The sequence below is a fragment of the Vidua macroura genome, chromosome 3, assembly GCF_024509145.1.
Source record: "Vidua macroura isolate BioBank_ID:100142 chromosome 3, ASM2450914v1, whole genome shotgun sequence".
Taxonomy (NCBI): domain Eukaryota; kingdom Metazoa; phylum Chordata; class Aves; order Passeriformes; family Viduidae; genus Vidua; species Vidua macroura.
In genome coordinates, this window is record NC_071573.1 from 82,303,906 (window position 1) to 82,320,652 (window position 16,747).

Here is a 16,747-nt window from a genome sequence, read left to right on the forward strand (position 1 = left end):
GGAAGGAAAACTTTCTACTAAAACTTAGTAAATTCTGAAAGTTCACAGCATGAATATAACAGTAATAATGCCTTTGTCAGGCCCACAGAATTTTGGATTAAAGAAGACCCAGAAAAACTCCAGAGATACCTCTGCCTTCCTAAAGCAAAGAGTGATTTCATTTTTAGCCCTCTACCCCAGTTCAGATTTCCTGTCATTTGTGACAAACTAGCAGCCACCGAAGCTAAAGAATAAAACGAAAATATTAAAATATCCTATGCAATTCTCTCCCTTTCTCAGGGAAGAAGTGGGAGGAGTTGGGGGAGGTTAATGCAAAGCTTTGGCTTTAGCTTTGAATGCTGGTAATCTTGCAAGTCATTTAATCCTCCCACAATGGAAGAGCAGCCAAGCAGTATGAACAGGGGGAAGAGCAAATTCTTTTCAGGTACACAGTGTCAAGCGAATGAATGATGCAAAAAAGTAAACTAATTATAATAAAGAAAAAAATCCTCACTGTGACAGTAGTCACATGGTGGAATAAGCTGTCCCAAGAGGTTGTAGAAGCTCCTGCCTTGGACATGTTCAAAACTCACCTGGACAAGACCACAGGCAAACTAAACTCAACTATGTTGAGTACTGACTGGTTTGAAACAGATGACTTTCAAGGTCTTCTCCTTACAACTCTCTATGGTTTGTTAACAGCCCCAAGCAGGGCTACATGCCAGAACTTTTTATGCCTGTCCTTTTCACCTGTCCTGTTCACGGAAGCAATTCATGACATTGATAAAATAGTACTCATTCAGACCCACACTCTTAGGAAAAAATTTAAGAAGAAGCTCATATCTCAGTGGCAGATTTCCTCACCAGAATTTCTTTTTACTTTTCTAAGGGACTCTTGGAGAAAGAGTAGCTGTGATCTAATGAGCTCTTGGAAGAAAAACACATCATGTTGAGTAAGAGAATGACTTGTTGAGAACACTTTGAGCTGGAACTGCTAGTTTAAACATTCATGCGGGCTGCCCACTCCACACTGATATCTTTCTCATAATCTGGCTCATACATCCAGTTGCAGCCTAAATAAAAAAAGAGCAATGCCTAACTGTACAAATATTCCTCCAGCTATGATTAACAACATTCCTTTGTCAACTACAAAAAACTTTTGCTGCGTGAGAAGCACACGTGCAGAAAAGCCTAACTGACATACAGTTTGACATGAGAAGCTATGCCAGATGACCGAGTGCTTACTTCCAAAAATATGCCCCAAAATTGATATCTACCAAATACTTATATGTGGGTATAAGCAGAGGACAACATACCAGCTTAAATTACAAGGCTTAGGTCAGTTCTATGCATTTTCACATCCTCTGCAACATGACATGACATGACAGAGATCCAACAGGAAACACAGAACAGTTGTCAAAGCTAAGTATTGCAACCTGTTAATGAAAATTCTGCTGTAATAAGCTGCATACACCATCTGGATGAGAAATCACAGAGTAGGCAAAAATGTCAAATACACATTACCCTGTCTCACATTCCTCAGTATCAGTAGTGTAGATGTATTTTATAGTAAATGTGAAAGCATGCTGGCTCTACCTGGAATTGTGAAGTAAGTATTCTCAACACAACAGCAAGGATTTCATGCTGCTGTAGAAGTACTAAGGAGCAAAGAGCTCAATGACTAGTAACCTGCAGTAATGAAAACCACCTCACAAATCTCACTGGTAACCATGCCTGCCCCTTTATAATGCAAAGCATGTGCAAGAGAAAATTTAATAAATTAGTCTATACTTGGTGCTTCCATCTAAGTGTGAAAACCCTGTGCCAGGTTTTGAGGATTTAATGTTTCTGCAAATAAAAAAGAGATCTTTTATAATAAATGACTAGCATGTTATACCAACCTGGTCACTGGAAGATGGCTCTGAATCAAGTCAAAATAAGATTAACCTGCACCTCAAAGTGCTTCTGCTGCAAATCTGCTTAAACAATTCCCAAACTTGGATACTAGTCTTGATTTTTTTCACCCTTTTAGGCTTCAAGCAAATTACTTCCAAGAAAACTCTGAGAGTTTTATTCCCTGTAATAAAGCCTGCAGAACCTTCTTAAATTGGAATTACCACCCTCTTACCACCAAACTCAGAGTAGAAAAAACAGCAGACATATGGAATTAACCCCAGTTGATGAGTGGGACAAATAAACATAAAAATGAAACAGAGGGAATCACAGGACTAACAAAAGAAATTGAGAATCACTTAATTCCACCTAAGGAATTGCAAAGGCATAGAGATGTCTAAAAGAAGGTACACAAAATGTGCTTGCAGACCTGTATTAATACAGACTGCAAAGACTAGTTATGCTCATCAATTCCATCTTGGGTCTTTAATACATAGTTTCATCCTTCTTGACATTATATTATCAAAATATTGTTTTTACATGATTCGCTGCATGTATTTTCTGAAGTGGAAAATTCCATTTTTATGAAGTTCAGCAGCACATACTTTTTTACCCAGCAATGTATCTTGAAATATCTTAAACATGTGAGAACAGCTTTCTCTTTTTACTCTGCACTGAGCATCAAGTTATATATTAAAAAATGCATTCCTTATCTTTCCCTGAAACAGGTTTACAACATAGGAAAAGAAACATAATAAATATCAGCAAGCCCCAAATAAATAAAATACAGTTTTCACACCAGGCACGCTATCAGAACAATTAAAAAGAAAAGAAAAAAAAAAAAAAACTAAAATAAAAGCTATGTAGCTCTGACAGTGACTGATTTATATCATTATCCCACAGATACAAAAGATGTAGAAAGGACATACTAAATTTTACCAACTTTTCTTCTTTTTCTAACTGTAAATCTTCAAAAAAGAATTGGCAATTTAAGACAAAAATGAACAAAATGTACTATTGTGTAATGAGTCCGGAACACATTCTCCAGATGTTACTGTTCAAAGACATTTATATAAATCAGAACAAATCCAGGTCTTGCCAAACTGTTCTGGAAGAACCAGGCAAGCATGCTGCAGAATTCTCCACTTAAATCTATGCACAAAGAAATGACAATAACCAAACCCCAGGCTATTTAGGTTTTACTCAATCTACACACAAGTAGTCATTTTGAACTCTGAATAAAATGTTCCACCCTTAGCTTATGTCCATGATGTCAAAAATTCTGAATTCTTTCCTTCTACCACATGCAATGTTTTAGGAAGGACCAAGACTTATGCCAAAGAAGCACCATGTTTCTCCAGCAAGCTTGCAGTCTCTTTTTGAAGCATCAAGATAACATTTTTCTATCTGCTTATACAGTAAAGCCCTAACACTTATGGTATTTTAAGCTGAGTTTTTCCTCCTCCTCATAATAATAGCCTGTGGTTATATTCTAAAAGAATGTGAAAGACACCATGATTATTGATTCAAAATTCCACATAAAAACCTCAGAGTGTCTTCCCATCTGTTGAATTAAGACCTAGCTACTAGTAGCTTTTGGGAGGCAGAACACACTGCCTTACTATATTGCATTACAGCCCATCCAAATTGTGTTCTTGTACTTCTTACCTTTGCACTGTAATATTTGGGACCACAAGAACAACCAGAACAACCCAGGATCTCCACTGACAGATATCTGCTCCCTTACCACTAACATTAAGTGTAGTCTACACAATAAAAAATGTCCTGAAATCACCAACAAAAATATTTACGATATAAACATTTTAAATTATTTTATGTATTTTGGAGGCAAACTATCAGAATTTTTTTAAAAACAACCCTATACTATATCCACTTCTATTAGCTCAGCTTCAAAAGCTTCTCCCATCATTTCAGGACATTAAGCAGTTTTTGCAAGCACATCCAAACTTCAGCCAACAACCTTCACCAAATACCATAACAACATGGGGACAACTCTATCTTCCCACCCATGTTTTCCTCTATAGGCTTTCACTTAAAACACAGAACTTGCTTTCAGTTTTTTACAGCTAAAGCTCATAGAATAATATTTTGCTCAAGTAAATACTTATCTTCAAATGATGACTACTATTTTTTAGAAAAGCTGGTGTCCCTTGGGCATAGCTAGGTACAGCCATATCCTGGTCAAATAAACAAAGATTCATGAATTAGTTTACTGGACTATGAATAAATGATACATTTACTGAGAATGAAGTGTTCCCTGAAAACTCACACAAGTGTTTACACCTTAGACACAAGATCTACAGAATAACAACCAGGGATTATAGTGGATCAAGTATTGTAAATAAACATTATTGCTGCAAGACAAGCTAGCATTATCATGGGATGTAACAACAGAGAGCTGTAAGCAACCACGTTTTACTCAGTAAAGCACAAGAGTAAAAGTATCCGGTTTTGAATGCCCTATATCCTCATGCTGTAGCAACCAGAGTTCAGAGAAACTGATCAATAAAGAAAAGCTTCAAATCATAACAATAGTCCTGCACTGGGACCATGTGTATAGGAAAACCAGAGAAACTTCACCACTGAAGGCTAAAAACAGCCTTTGCCAGCTGATCTGTCCCAAAACATACCCTTTGCTTCAGAGAGAAAATTTTGTAAGGCAGACAGAAAGGAAAGAAAAACAAATATGGAAGTGATAAATAAAATCATTTTTAAAGCATCCAGCTGATTGCTAATGTGGTTAGGTCATCCTGACATAAGGAACATAAGGATATTATTTTCTTTCACAGCTACAACTGTTGTTTCTTATGTAGTTCAGTCATTCGCTTTTTGCTGAGTTTGAAATTGGCCACAGGGGAAATTTCTGATTCAACTCTCCCTATTCTCACATGACTCAATACAAGTGTTACCTCTTCTCTTGATGTTCCTTTTTTGCCTGTGATTTATCAATTTGCAAGAAAATATCCTGAACTGACTGAAGAGACAGAAATTACTACTTACAATCTGCTCCCCATCTATCACACCTTTTTTAAAATATGGTTTGGAAGAAAATAATCCTAGCAACTATATTTGCACTCCTAGCTGTATCAAAATAATGATGATGATAATAATAATAATAATAATAATTAATAACAATAATAATAATAATAATAATAAACATGAAGGATTATATATAAAACAATCCTATAAGCTTGAAAATATTAGGCAAAAAAGAGAATTAAATTGCAAGTTATTTGTGCATTCCCCTTCCACTCTACATGACAAAATGGTAAAATGAGTAAGGAGAAAGAAAAATGAAGCTACTTAGTACACATTTACTACTCTCTGCATGTATTAATGTCTCTGGCCACGTGTGTACCTCAGTATTACCTAAGAGGAAATGATCTGAGATTGATTTTGTTTTATCCTACGTACATATAGGAGTGACACAAGCTGTTCTGATTTGAGTTTCATTTGATCAAGCATCCACCCAGCAAAAAATCAATTAGTGGCTGCACAGCAGTAGATTAGAAAAAAACTTGAGGACTAAGTCAGGCCACAAACTGACAGTCAACACTGCACTGCTAATAAAGGCAGCAAGCATCCCTCTAGAACATTTCAGCAATGTTACACAGAAACCTTGGGAAAAGCACTTTGTTCTAATTGTGTTTGAGGGTATCATAAGTTGCTGTGGGCAGTACATCTCTGTGTGCACTGACACACAAAAAGAGGGGAACAGCAATAACAGAGACCAAACAGAACAGATAAAAAAATTAAAAGCCATGAGTCAAAACGCTCCAGTCAGTGATGGGGCGTTAATCCAGAAAGGAAGAAACCTATCTTCCTCTTGTTCACTCTGCGATCACACAGAGGATCCCAAACAGTGACATATTAATCACATGAGCAAAAGACAAATTCATTCCAAAACAATTCAAAAGACAAACTGCTGAAAAAAGCATTTCTGCTGCATCTCCACAAAGATCAGCTTTGGTATCTCAGTCAACTCTTTGTGGAGTAAGTTCAGAACTCCTGAGGGACAACATTAGGCCAATTCTCTTATACCCTGGGCAAGTATTTGCTTCTGGTAGGAGATAGCACAGTGACATCCTCTTGGAACTGACAGAATCTTTGAAATAAAAACTCCCATTCAAAGTATTCACATTCTACCTGCATTTGAAAATAGTTGCAAGGGAATTAAAATGGCATTATTCAGGAATTCCCTATTGGAAACTAAAAGACTCATTTACACTATTCTTTCAGTCAAAAATAATTTTCAATAGCTCAAAAACTTAGAGAACAATCTATTCAGGCCTGCAAATACTGGGAATCTAACTTACACAGTCACCTAGACTCCCTTGATGGCAAACAGAAGGACATTCCATGACAAGGAATTGCAGGTTGCTGTGCAATAGGGAATAGCGAAACCTCAAAAGGTTTGCAAACTTCATCTTTAAAAGTGAACATATACACCCAAAAAAAGTCAGCCCCTACTCAAGCACTGCTATGGGAAAAGACCTGCCAAGCTCACCTTTCTTCTGTTGGACTCTCAAGGACTGATCCTATTCCACATTCTCAAAATATCAAGCTCTGAAATAGTCAGAAAGCTCCTGATCCTTACCCTCACCAAGGACAATCTTTTGACATAGCAGCAAGTGCACACTAGATTCTCCCTTCAAGTGCAGGCCAGAATGGTATGAAAGAAAAATCACCACAGAGGCCCTCAAGCTGTAGGTGGCAGAAAGAACATTCAAGGAAAGTATTATATATATATATATATATATATACTTCACCCTGTTTATATAATTTTAATTTCTTGGCCGCAGTAGGCTAGAGAGGTCTTTTTTTTTTTTTTCTGAGTTACACAAAAAACACCTGCCCTAGCATTCTTCTGAGTTACATCCCTTGTCATCACTATTTCTGCTATTCTTGTTTCTCAGTCTTCACTTCTGTCAACTTTCTCCATTTTTACCTTGTTTTTACCTCTGTTTTTTCCTCCTATTTCTTTACCTCCTATCATCTAATTCCTACCTCTGATCTCTGTATTTCTGTCATGGGGATGATACTGATCTTTACATGTTGCAACTTTATTTCACACTTCAGGCAGAGCAACAGGATATATACTCCCATTCCAAGATTGTTGTTTCAAATCTATTTGCAGACTCAAGGACAAATGGACAGCATTTTCTCTGAAGGATTGGAATAATAATGTACTTCCCTTAAAAAAAAAAAAAAAATGTTTGCACACATTACCTAGGCTATAGAAATACAGTAGGCAGCTTACATCACACTGTTCTAACAGGAAACACCTCCCAAGTGCAGGACTATGGAACAGCAGGCATTGCTTATCTCAATAAAGATACTCTAGAGGTTAGAGGATGTAACTTCTGCAAAACAGTGACAATCAAAAACCTGACAGAGGGTGATGGGGAGGAAGATAAGAAATGAAACATGAATATGCCTTCCAGTGTACAAGACCAGAGAGAGGGGACAAAGGAAAAAACTGCACAACACTTATCTCCCTTATCTGAAAGGAGCACTCTGCATAAATATTTCAGAAAGTCTACTCATTTTCAGAATTATACTGCAACAGATTTTTAAACATTCAACTCAATGCCAGAAAACTGGAATAATGTATTTCAGACCTTGACATAAGATGTATAGGAACAAACATACTATCTTTAGTCATACTATCATGAAAATTAAACTTCCACAAACTGTATTTACATACAATTCCTTAATTGAATATTTTTAAACATAATTCCTGGTAGCACATTAAAAATTCATCTGATCAAAAGGTTGCATTTATTTCCTTAAAAAGTCAGACTTCACTTACTAGTACAAGCCTCTGGCTATGTTTATACAATGTGACACTCCACTGGAAAAAAAAATAAGCAGCTTTTATATTTAATGACCAATTTATTCTAAAAGCAAATTTCTTTTCTGTCTCTCCAGAGAGACTTCAGTAACATTCTGGACACCAACCAACATCTCTATAATACTACTACTGAGTATTACTATATTAAGTTCTTCCTACTACAATATTAGATTATATTTAGACCTTGACCTCTATAAAAGTGCTTAAAAATGAACTATCAGTTTGTATCAAAATAACAACTTACAGGCACAGACTGCCACCTAGTGATTTTAGTTATCTACAAGGAAAAAGAAACTAAACAAATGGAACAAAAATCAGCCTCTCTCTTCCAGGAGAGGAGAAAAAAAAACCATTCATTCTTTCATATTTTATATCAACATATAGAAACAATTTCATAATATATTACTTGCATCACCTATTATAATTTGATGGTAAATTCAGGAGGGGGATGGGGAAAGAATGACTAAGTGTATGTAATCTTCCTCATAAGATTCATCAGGTTGGTTGGTTGTCACTTCCATCTGGAATTCCTCCTTATTTTACAGGGAGTCCAGCCTTTTCATAGAACAAGCATTACATCTAGAATTTATTTAATCTCTGAAACTGCACTGATAGGCAGACACATCCCTCAAAACACTGTATTCTTTCAGTTTTTTGCACTTTCAGTCTTTTCTGCTTCTCCTCAGCATTGTAACTATATTTTCAGTACATCCTTCAGTTCATCTTTGCCATTCCCTCTTCAGCCACTGCTTGTTTTCTACTGAATTTCACTATCAATGAAGAAAGAAGCTGAGTTACTCATGTCCTCTTATCTGCCTTACAAAACTGAATTCCCATTCTGTAAATGAGTCCTAAATTCAGGACCTTATCTTCAGACTCTCTTCCTGTTCAAACTTGTAATTCAGATACTGTCTTTCATTTACTTATGGGCACCTCTGCAGCATCATAAAGAACTTTTATTTTCCTGTGTATTGGGTTTGTATGGCTAGGTTTTGATAGAAGGGGAAGGAGCTACAGGGGTGGCTTCTGTGAGAAACTGTCAGAAATCTCCCTTATGTCCAACACAGCCAATGTCAGTCAGCTTCAGGACAGACCCACCTCTGGCCAAGGATGAGCCCACCAGCAAGGTCAGTAATGCCTCTGTGACAATATATTAAAGAAGGAAACAAAGTTATGGCACAGACTGCCAGTGAAGCCCATGGAGGTCCATGGGGGAGCAGAGATCCACCTGCAGCCCCTCAAGGAACCATGTCAGAACAGGTGGATGTCAAAAAAAAAAAAAAAAAGTTGTAATCCCATGGGAAACCTGCACTGAAGCAGGCTCGTGGCAGGACCTGTGGAGAGAGGAGTTCACATTGGAGTAGCTTTGCTGGCAGTTTGTGACCCCATGTGGGACCCATGCTGGAGCAGCCTGTTCCTGAAGGACTGCACCTTGTGGAAAGGGCCCACACTGGAGCAGTTCATGAAGAACTGCAGCCCAGGGGAAGGAGTCATGCTGGAGACATTTATGGAGAACTGTCTCCCATGGGAGGAAGTCCATGCTGCAGCAGGGAAAGGACTCCTCTCCATGAGGAAGAAGCAATGGCAGAAACAAGTGAGGAACTGGCCAAAACTCCAATTCTCTGTCTTCATGTGACACTGGGTGGGAGGAGGAGGCAGAGAATCAAGAGTGAAGTTAAGCACAGAAAGGAGGGAGGGGTACAGAGAATGTGTTTTTAAGATGAGTTTTACTTATCATTATCCTGCTCTGATTTTGATTGATAATAAATCCAACCGATTTCTGTAAGTCAAGTCCATTTTGCCCATGGCAGTAATCAGCTTGCGACCTCTCCATATCCTTGTATCAACTCAAGAGCCTCTCATCACATTTCCTCCCCTGCATCCACTTGAGGGGAGTGCTGGAGCAGCTTTGGTAGATACTAGCCTCCAGCCAAGGTCAAACCACCACATCAAGTCATGCCTTCTCCACCTCCTTCTCTCTCAATCACTATTGACACCTTCAGTTCACTTTTCACTTAGACCTAAACACCAGAATCTGTAAAACAAACTTTTTATTAATGTAGGAAAACAGCAAAAAGCTTTTCAAAATTTTCCTTCTCTTCTAGCTGACACACTTTTCCTCTAGCAAGTATGATCTTTACAACAGTCTGAATGAATGCAGAGAGACAGCTTCCTACCTTGTCAATCTGATCTCACCAGCACTTTATATACTTACCCACTTTACTTTACAATCACCTGAAACAAGAGCACTTCTTAGTTTTTTCTCATAAAACCTATCCTCTTATTCACCCTGAAGAGGTCACTACCCTTTTTGAGCAAATAGCAATTCTAGTTTCATAAGTCCTTGTTCAATGTTCATATAAATACAACTGTACTTCATATAAGTACAATTCTCATGTTCCCTCTCATATTTTAAAGGAGTTCTTTCCAAATATTCCTGAAGTCACATCATAGCTTCCTCAAAAATCTCTGTTACTTACTTCCCAAGTAACATCTGTTGCCTGTGTTTCCAGCAACTGGTTGCTGTCTCCGAGGCCTGGTTTTCACATGGAGTCTAGTACACACAGTCAACACATCACACCAGTTACAGAAATGTAACTTAGTCTCAACAAGCAGCACTAAAGATCATGGCTAACAGAAGTTATATGCTAATTATTTGAACATTAATATGTAAGCTAGAGAGCAAGAGAACACCTACAAAATAATTGAAGCAGAGAAGCAAGACAACAAAATATGGTTGTGCTTCTGAAACTTCTAAGAAGTATAGTCTTTGTCCTCTCCCTTTTTTAATTTACTCATAAAAAGGTGGAAGTTTGTTCTCCAAGATGGTTGTAACACATCTTTATTATCATTAAATACATTTAATCACTTGCTGCAAAAGGTCCAAGTCATCTCTGTGCCTTGAAGAAAGTAAGCTGCTGAAACTTAATGTGTTATAACCTCTTCTTGTCTGTAATAGCCCAGTGGGGGAGCAGCAATTGCCAAATTAAAAGCTGTTTCATGTTACTGTCTCCACAACCAGTTTCCAAGACCTATAAAATGATCTACACTAATTAGCCTGCACACATGAAACACTGATTTTACCTTTTTTTAGCATTCCAGTAACACTTCTCACAGCAAAATGGGTAAAAAAAAAGCAGAGATGTTAATATGAAACTGATGCCATTTATAAATTACATAAACTTACCATACTTGTCTCGCAAGCCAACTGTACATCTGAAGACTCCACCAAAGGCCACATCTTCACCAAATACAACTGGAAATAAGAACAGTAGGGGAGGCTAACATTACTCCAACGCATCTTACTTTTAAACAATCGTGTTTCAAAGGCTTTTATATGAGACACTAACAAAAGTAACTCAGAACATTTCATTTCACTTCAAGATTTATCTAGATCTAAGCATTTCTCATGCACAGCCTGACTATAACAAATGCAGAATCAAGGTTAATGAGGAATCAGAACACTAACACAGCTGTCTCAAAACAGAATTCATGAAAATTATTCTGTTAGGCTTTCATTAGCTATTTACTTTTTTGAAATATCCTATAGTAACATAGTGTCTCAAACTAAATGAGTAAAATTACAAAAGCAATTACACTCAGTCACAAATGAGTCATTGAAATTAAGCCTTCTGCTTCAACTGGTAACCATTTTCATTCTCCATCCACAGATTTCAATAAATATAATGTTTTGAAAACCATCAAATTGAAGATTTTTCAAAATGTCAGTCCAATATGAAATGTCAAGTCTTCTCCAAACATACTTGCCAGACCCCTGAAGAGTAATTTCAAAGGAACTCCTCTAAAGAAAAGATGACTATTTAATAACTAGGACAGTTCTCAGTATTTAACACTACTATTCTTGTAGTCAATAAAATTTTATCACTAAAAGTATTTGCCTTTAAAACTTAGCTTCATATCAACTAATCTGTGGTTTTTTCTTTGAATTTAGGGGATGGTTATGTCTAATTTTCTTAGAACAATTTTGTTATCTGTTTCACAGAAACAACTATTGCCCATTTCAAATTTTTAAGCATGTAAGATATGCAACAATATCGCCAATAGCTGTCTGCATGAACCAGGGTCAGTTCTGATTATTCTACAATTCTTCAGTATTCTCTATATTCTAAAGGACACAAAAATAATAAGTTAACTTTCTTGCCTTTCAAATACTGTTCTTAATTAAATAAAATAAATTTCTGATTGGTATCACTAAAAGGGATTAGCATACTTGTGCTAATCACATCAGTGACACCACCTAAAGAAAAATAAATTCTATAAAGATGTAAAATGAATGCACTCATGGAATGTATGATTGAACTATGTCCCTAAATCACTTCTCTAATTTTTAACAATAATTTGGTGGGGTTTTATGTACTTAAAATCTTTGCAAGTTCTTTTTGTTACCATATGGCTCCTTATTTTTGAGCCAGCTGGCATCTACAAAAAATCTTCCCATTTAATGCTGGTATCCACAAACTTGAATGGATTTACTCATTCAATTCAGCCACTGAAATGTATTTTCCTGGAGACATTCTAAATCTCATCAACACAAGTATGAGGATTTCCACACTTAAACAACAATTGCTCAATTCCCATACAACTAAAAACATATGAAGGACATGTTTTCCATTGTGAAAAGTCCTAATTAATTCAGTAAGTGCAGTGATTCTGAGAACTCACATCTGGACTGTAGAACTCCAACACTGTCTTGCAAAGGGCTTTACAAAGACTAAGCCCTCCAAAGCTGAGGAGCAAGACTGAAACCTTAGAGCAACTGGTTCTCTAAAGGCTCAAGATTATATATGAGTCTAGGCTCCTGATGGACCAACATTCTACTTGCTTTTATATGTCTGATTCTACAGAAATGGTAATGAAATCTGTTCCTGGCCCTAATTTACCCTCAGTTGTGTAAATTTAATCTAATTGAGGTGCATATAAAACAGCTGAGATTGAGAGGGAATGTACACAGGCATAGTACTGGACAGACAAGACGGAATTTGTCCCAACAGATTAGACAATTAGTCAAACTTTAGGTTGAGCAGTGATTCAAGCAGTGCCAAAAAGGGCTACTAACAAACTAAAAAGAAAACCCAAAATTACACAAGATGATGCAGCCTTAGCAGCTGTGTTCATGGCATGAAGCATCTCTGAATGGCCACCATCATGCCTTTGTTAGGACAACAGAAGCAAAAGGCCTCCTGTTATATATAAGAATTAAAAGTGGAGTAAATAGTTTTGTGCAATAGTTTACAATAAGCCTTTTAAATCCTGGTATAATGAAGTAGCATCTTCCAAGTCATGGGTTATCCAGACCACAAAAGCCTAGCAAATCTTACACTGCTTATGCATAACAATGAACAGAAATAAGTAAAGCTATAAATTAATTTTGGAGGGCAGGGAAGAAAGCAGAATGTACAGAGCAAGGAATATATGGTCTCTAAAAAAATACCGGTTTTAGGGAACAGAAAGTTTAAGAAATGTAAAAATAATGTTTACATTTTTAAAACTCCTACTAGTGGGACTCCAGCTGCCCTCAAGGACAGTTCTCATCAGTAATACTTTAAACATGTTAAAGAATGTATCTTCTGTTCTCACTTTCAAGTGAAATACACAGAGTTAATACAGAAGAAACAACTGCATTTTAGACCATATAATCCATTAGCAATCTGTTAACGCAACACATGTTTAAGATTTGAGATCGAAGTGTAGTAATAACTCTTTAGAAAACTTTACAGGCCATGAGAAATACAATAAGTATTGTACATAGATAGTCAAACCAAAACATAACTTATATAAAGCAAAATACATTAACAAGTATAAGGTACCTGCAGTTGGATCTTTGGCTAAAGCATTGTCCAAGGCACTTGTTATGGATTGGAAGAGATTCATCTTCTGAGTTTGCCCTGTGTGAAAGTGATCATTCCGCAATTTAATTTGGTTCAAAACACAAAGTACATTAGAAAACACTGGTGCAAACATGTCTAAAAACTTAACCATCAAAAACAAGATCCCTGTTAGGAATATCCAAGATTCATTTGTTGAATAAACTTAAATTATGGGATAGATGGGATTGAGCATTGTATACTTGGACTTCCCAAGGACTATAATTCCATTTCCATTTTTTTTCCAAAAAATTATGCTCTTGCCTAGAGCAAATGCAGCTTTGCAAAGCTCAGTCAAGCACTGGGAAGAATGCCTTCCTTTTCAAAGGAAGAAACCAACCTATTGTTTTGAGGACTGGGATCTCCCCCCCACCCCACCCTTAAAATTCACTGACATTTACTTTATCATTCTTTAATCACATTTTTTAAGCTCCAGCCTTTCCCATTTACAGACATCTATTATTATCAGAAATTTTCTAGACCACTGGCCTGCTCTCTGCACTGCAGTTAGTAAGTGTCTGAAGCTTAAATCCATACTTCAAACCAAGAAACTTGGTGCTGAAGTAAAGCAAGCTGTTTAATTCAGAACAAGGCTACCAGAATGCCCTTCATCATTCCAGCACTTTTGGGAAAAACAAGGACACCTGAAAGCAAAGATGGACCAAAACAGTAGTTAGTCCTCACTACTGTGACCAATTCAGATTCTTCAAGTAAATAAAATAATTCTTAAAAGAAACCAAGTAAGTAAGAAATTGCTTGGCAGACATTTGGTAGCTCTTTAACTGGCAAAACCTCTTAAGCCATGACTAGAATCCACAGTCCAGGAGAATGCTACCTCCAGCACACACAGTGTGTAAAACTAACTAAATAAATAAGATGATTAGATGAAGATCCCACACAAACTAACAGGTGTTAGAATTCAGAAAGGTGAACTACATTCTTTTCCCAGTAGTTACAGTACCTCTCAACAAACATTCAGCTTCCCTTTCTTCTAAATCATTAATTAACGTTAGTATTTTTTGTTAAAGACTTGTGTCATGCCACACCTGAGTAGCTGCATTCCTACACATTCCTGTGCTTGGTAACTTCACTTGTTATACTTTACATGGCCCTTCAAGGAGAGGAAAATGTGGAAAAGAAAATGTTATGGGAACTGTTCCAGTTATACAAAAGCCCTAACAAACAAAATTTACAAATTCAAGAGAAGAAAAGCTCGGGAATGGCAACTGTTTCTCTCTTTCCCCAGCCGTCTACATTAGTACTTAGGTTATCTTTTCTACAAGATAACATCCTTCCAGTATTGGATATAAAAAAATGTGTTAAATATAAATACTTAAGCTACAGTCAGAAACTCATCACCATGATAGTTCTAACCTGCTTCTCTTGCTTATAACACAGGCTTTCATATAAGCCCCACAGAGGAAAGGGGGAGCTAACTGTTCCTTTTAGATTTGAACTGTGAAGATGGAAAAGCAATATCTCAACAATATCAGGAGCAGTATTGCCATAATTTTATTTCACTTCCACTGCTTTTCTACAGAATTTTGAAGTGTATTTTAACTCACAGGGAATTTATTTTCTACTAATTAGTGGCAATAACTGGCATGCCACTCCGGAGCTCCTTTGCATCATCTCAAGCAGGGACCTGCCATACACAAGCTTCACTATGTGGCACCTTGGTCGCCTGTACATCTTTATTACTAACAGAAACTGTTTCTGTTGGTCATGATCAAGATGCAACACCAAGGTATCCAACCAAGTAACAAGTTTTCTAGAGAATAGCGGGGTTCAGGTTCACGTGATGGAAACAGCTGTTCTGCAGCTGGCAGGCTTCTTTCAGGAGAACTCGGCACTAGCCATTTGCAAGGATGCATCTCAGAAATAAAAGTCAAGCGCCATGCGCTGCTCATTTCCAAGTTATCTGTGCTTACTCTCAACCATGTGACCACGAGGATGACCTCGAACGTTTCAGCAGACAGCAGTCTTTATTCATCATAGGTTTATTAGCACACTCATGACCTAAGCATGCAACACAAAAACCAGGACAGATGTCAAGTCAGTAAGTTACTGCTAAAAGCTTTTGGTACAGGACAAGGGCCGAGGATGGCCTGGCGAGTGTGAGCACACGATGTGCCCATCTACCGCAGCTCTGGCAGCCCAAAACACTTGCCCACCCCACCGGCGAGGGGGCCTGCGGCACTCCCGGGACCCCAGCGGCCCACAAGGGCATCCCACCCACAGCGCAGGATTCCTGCGGAAAAGCCCCGGGGGGAACTGCCGGGGACACAGCGGGCTCACGCGGCCGTGCGGATGCCTCCGCCGCCCGGGCCCGACTCGCAGCGCCCCACCGGGCCCTCGGCGGGTTCAGCTGCCTGCCGGCCTCCGTCCCATCCCGGACGGGGCTGCTGGCGGCCTCCCCCAAGAAGGCAGTGGTGACAGGGCGGACCCGGCGGCAGAGCGAGGTTGAGGCCGGCCCGCGGGGTGGACCCCGGCCAGCCGCGCTCTCACCGTACTCGCTGGGCGCCGGGTCCGGCTGGAAAGCGAAGTGCGCGGCGGTCCGGCGGGGCGCGCCCGGCAGCGGGGCCAGGCGGCCCCAGAGCCCGGCGGGGAGCGCCCCGCGCAGCGCCCGCCCCGCCGCCGCCATCGCCGCCATGCCGGGCCCTCCGCCGGCAGCGCGTTCTAAAGAGGCGGGGTCCCGGGCCGGCCCCCCATTGGCCAGCGCCGCCGGGGCACGGGCCAATCAGCGGCGGCTCCGCGGTGGGTGGAGGAGTGGGAGGGAGGGAGGTTTGCTGCGTGCGCGCGGGGGGCGGCAGCGCGCCCTCGCCCTGAGGGCGGCAGCGCGCCCTCGCCCTGAGGGCGGCAGCGCGCCCTCGCCCTGAGGGCGGCAGCGCGCCCTCGCCCTGAGGGCGGCAGCGCGCCCTCGCCCTGAGGGCGGCAGCGCGCCCTCGCCCTGAGGGCGGCAGCGCGCCCTCGCCCTGAGGGCGGCAGCGCGCCCTCGCCCTGAGGGCGGCAGCGCGCCCTCGCCCTGAGGGCGGCAGCGCGCCCTCGCCCTGAGGGCGGCAGCGCTGCTCCCGGGCGCCCTCACAGCTCCAGGGACTGGGACAGCCACAGCCAC

General features: G+C 39.6%; 1 protein-coding gene across 3 annotated transcripts in view; it reads right to left on the minus strand.

Annotated features, from left to right (window-relative positions):
- Positions 1-16,266, minus strand: part of BCKDHB (branched chain keto acid dehydrogenase E1 subunit beta) — a 110,627-nt gene extending 94,361 nt beyond the window's left edge. For 2 of the 3 annotated variants that reach the window (XM_053974130.1, XM_053974129.1), the window contains exons 1-3: positions 16,141-16,223; positions 13,576-13,653; positions 10,935-11,003 (exon numbers count right to left, since the gene is read on the minus strand). In XM_053974130.1, the coding sequence (XP_053830105.1) occupies positions 10,935-11,003; positions 13,576-13,639 (133 nt within the window). In that variant the 5' untranslated portion in view covers positions 13,640-13,653; positions 16,141-16,223. Of the gene's footprint in view, positions 1-10,934; positions 11,004-13,575; positions 13,654-16,140 lie in introns of all 3 variants that reach the window. The other variant, XM_053974128.1, reaches the window with a different exon arrangement.
- Between the last annotated feature and the right edge of the window lie 481 nt (positions 16,267-16,747).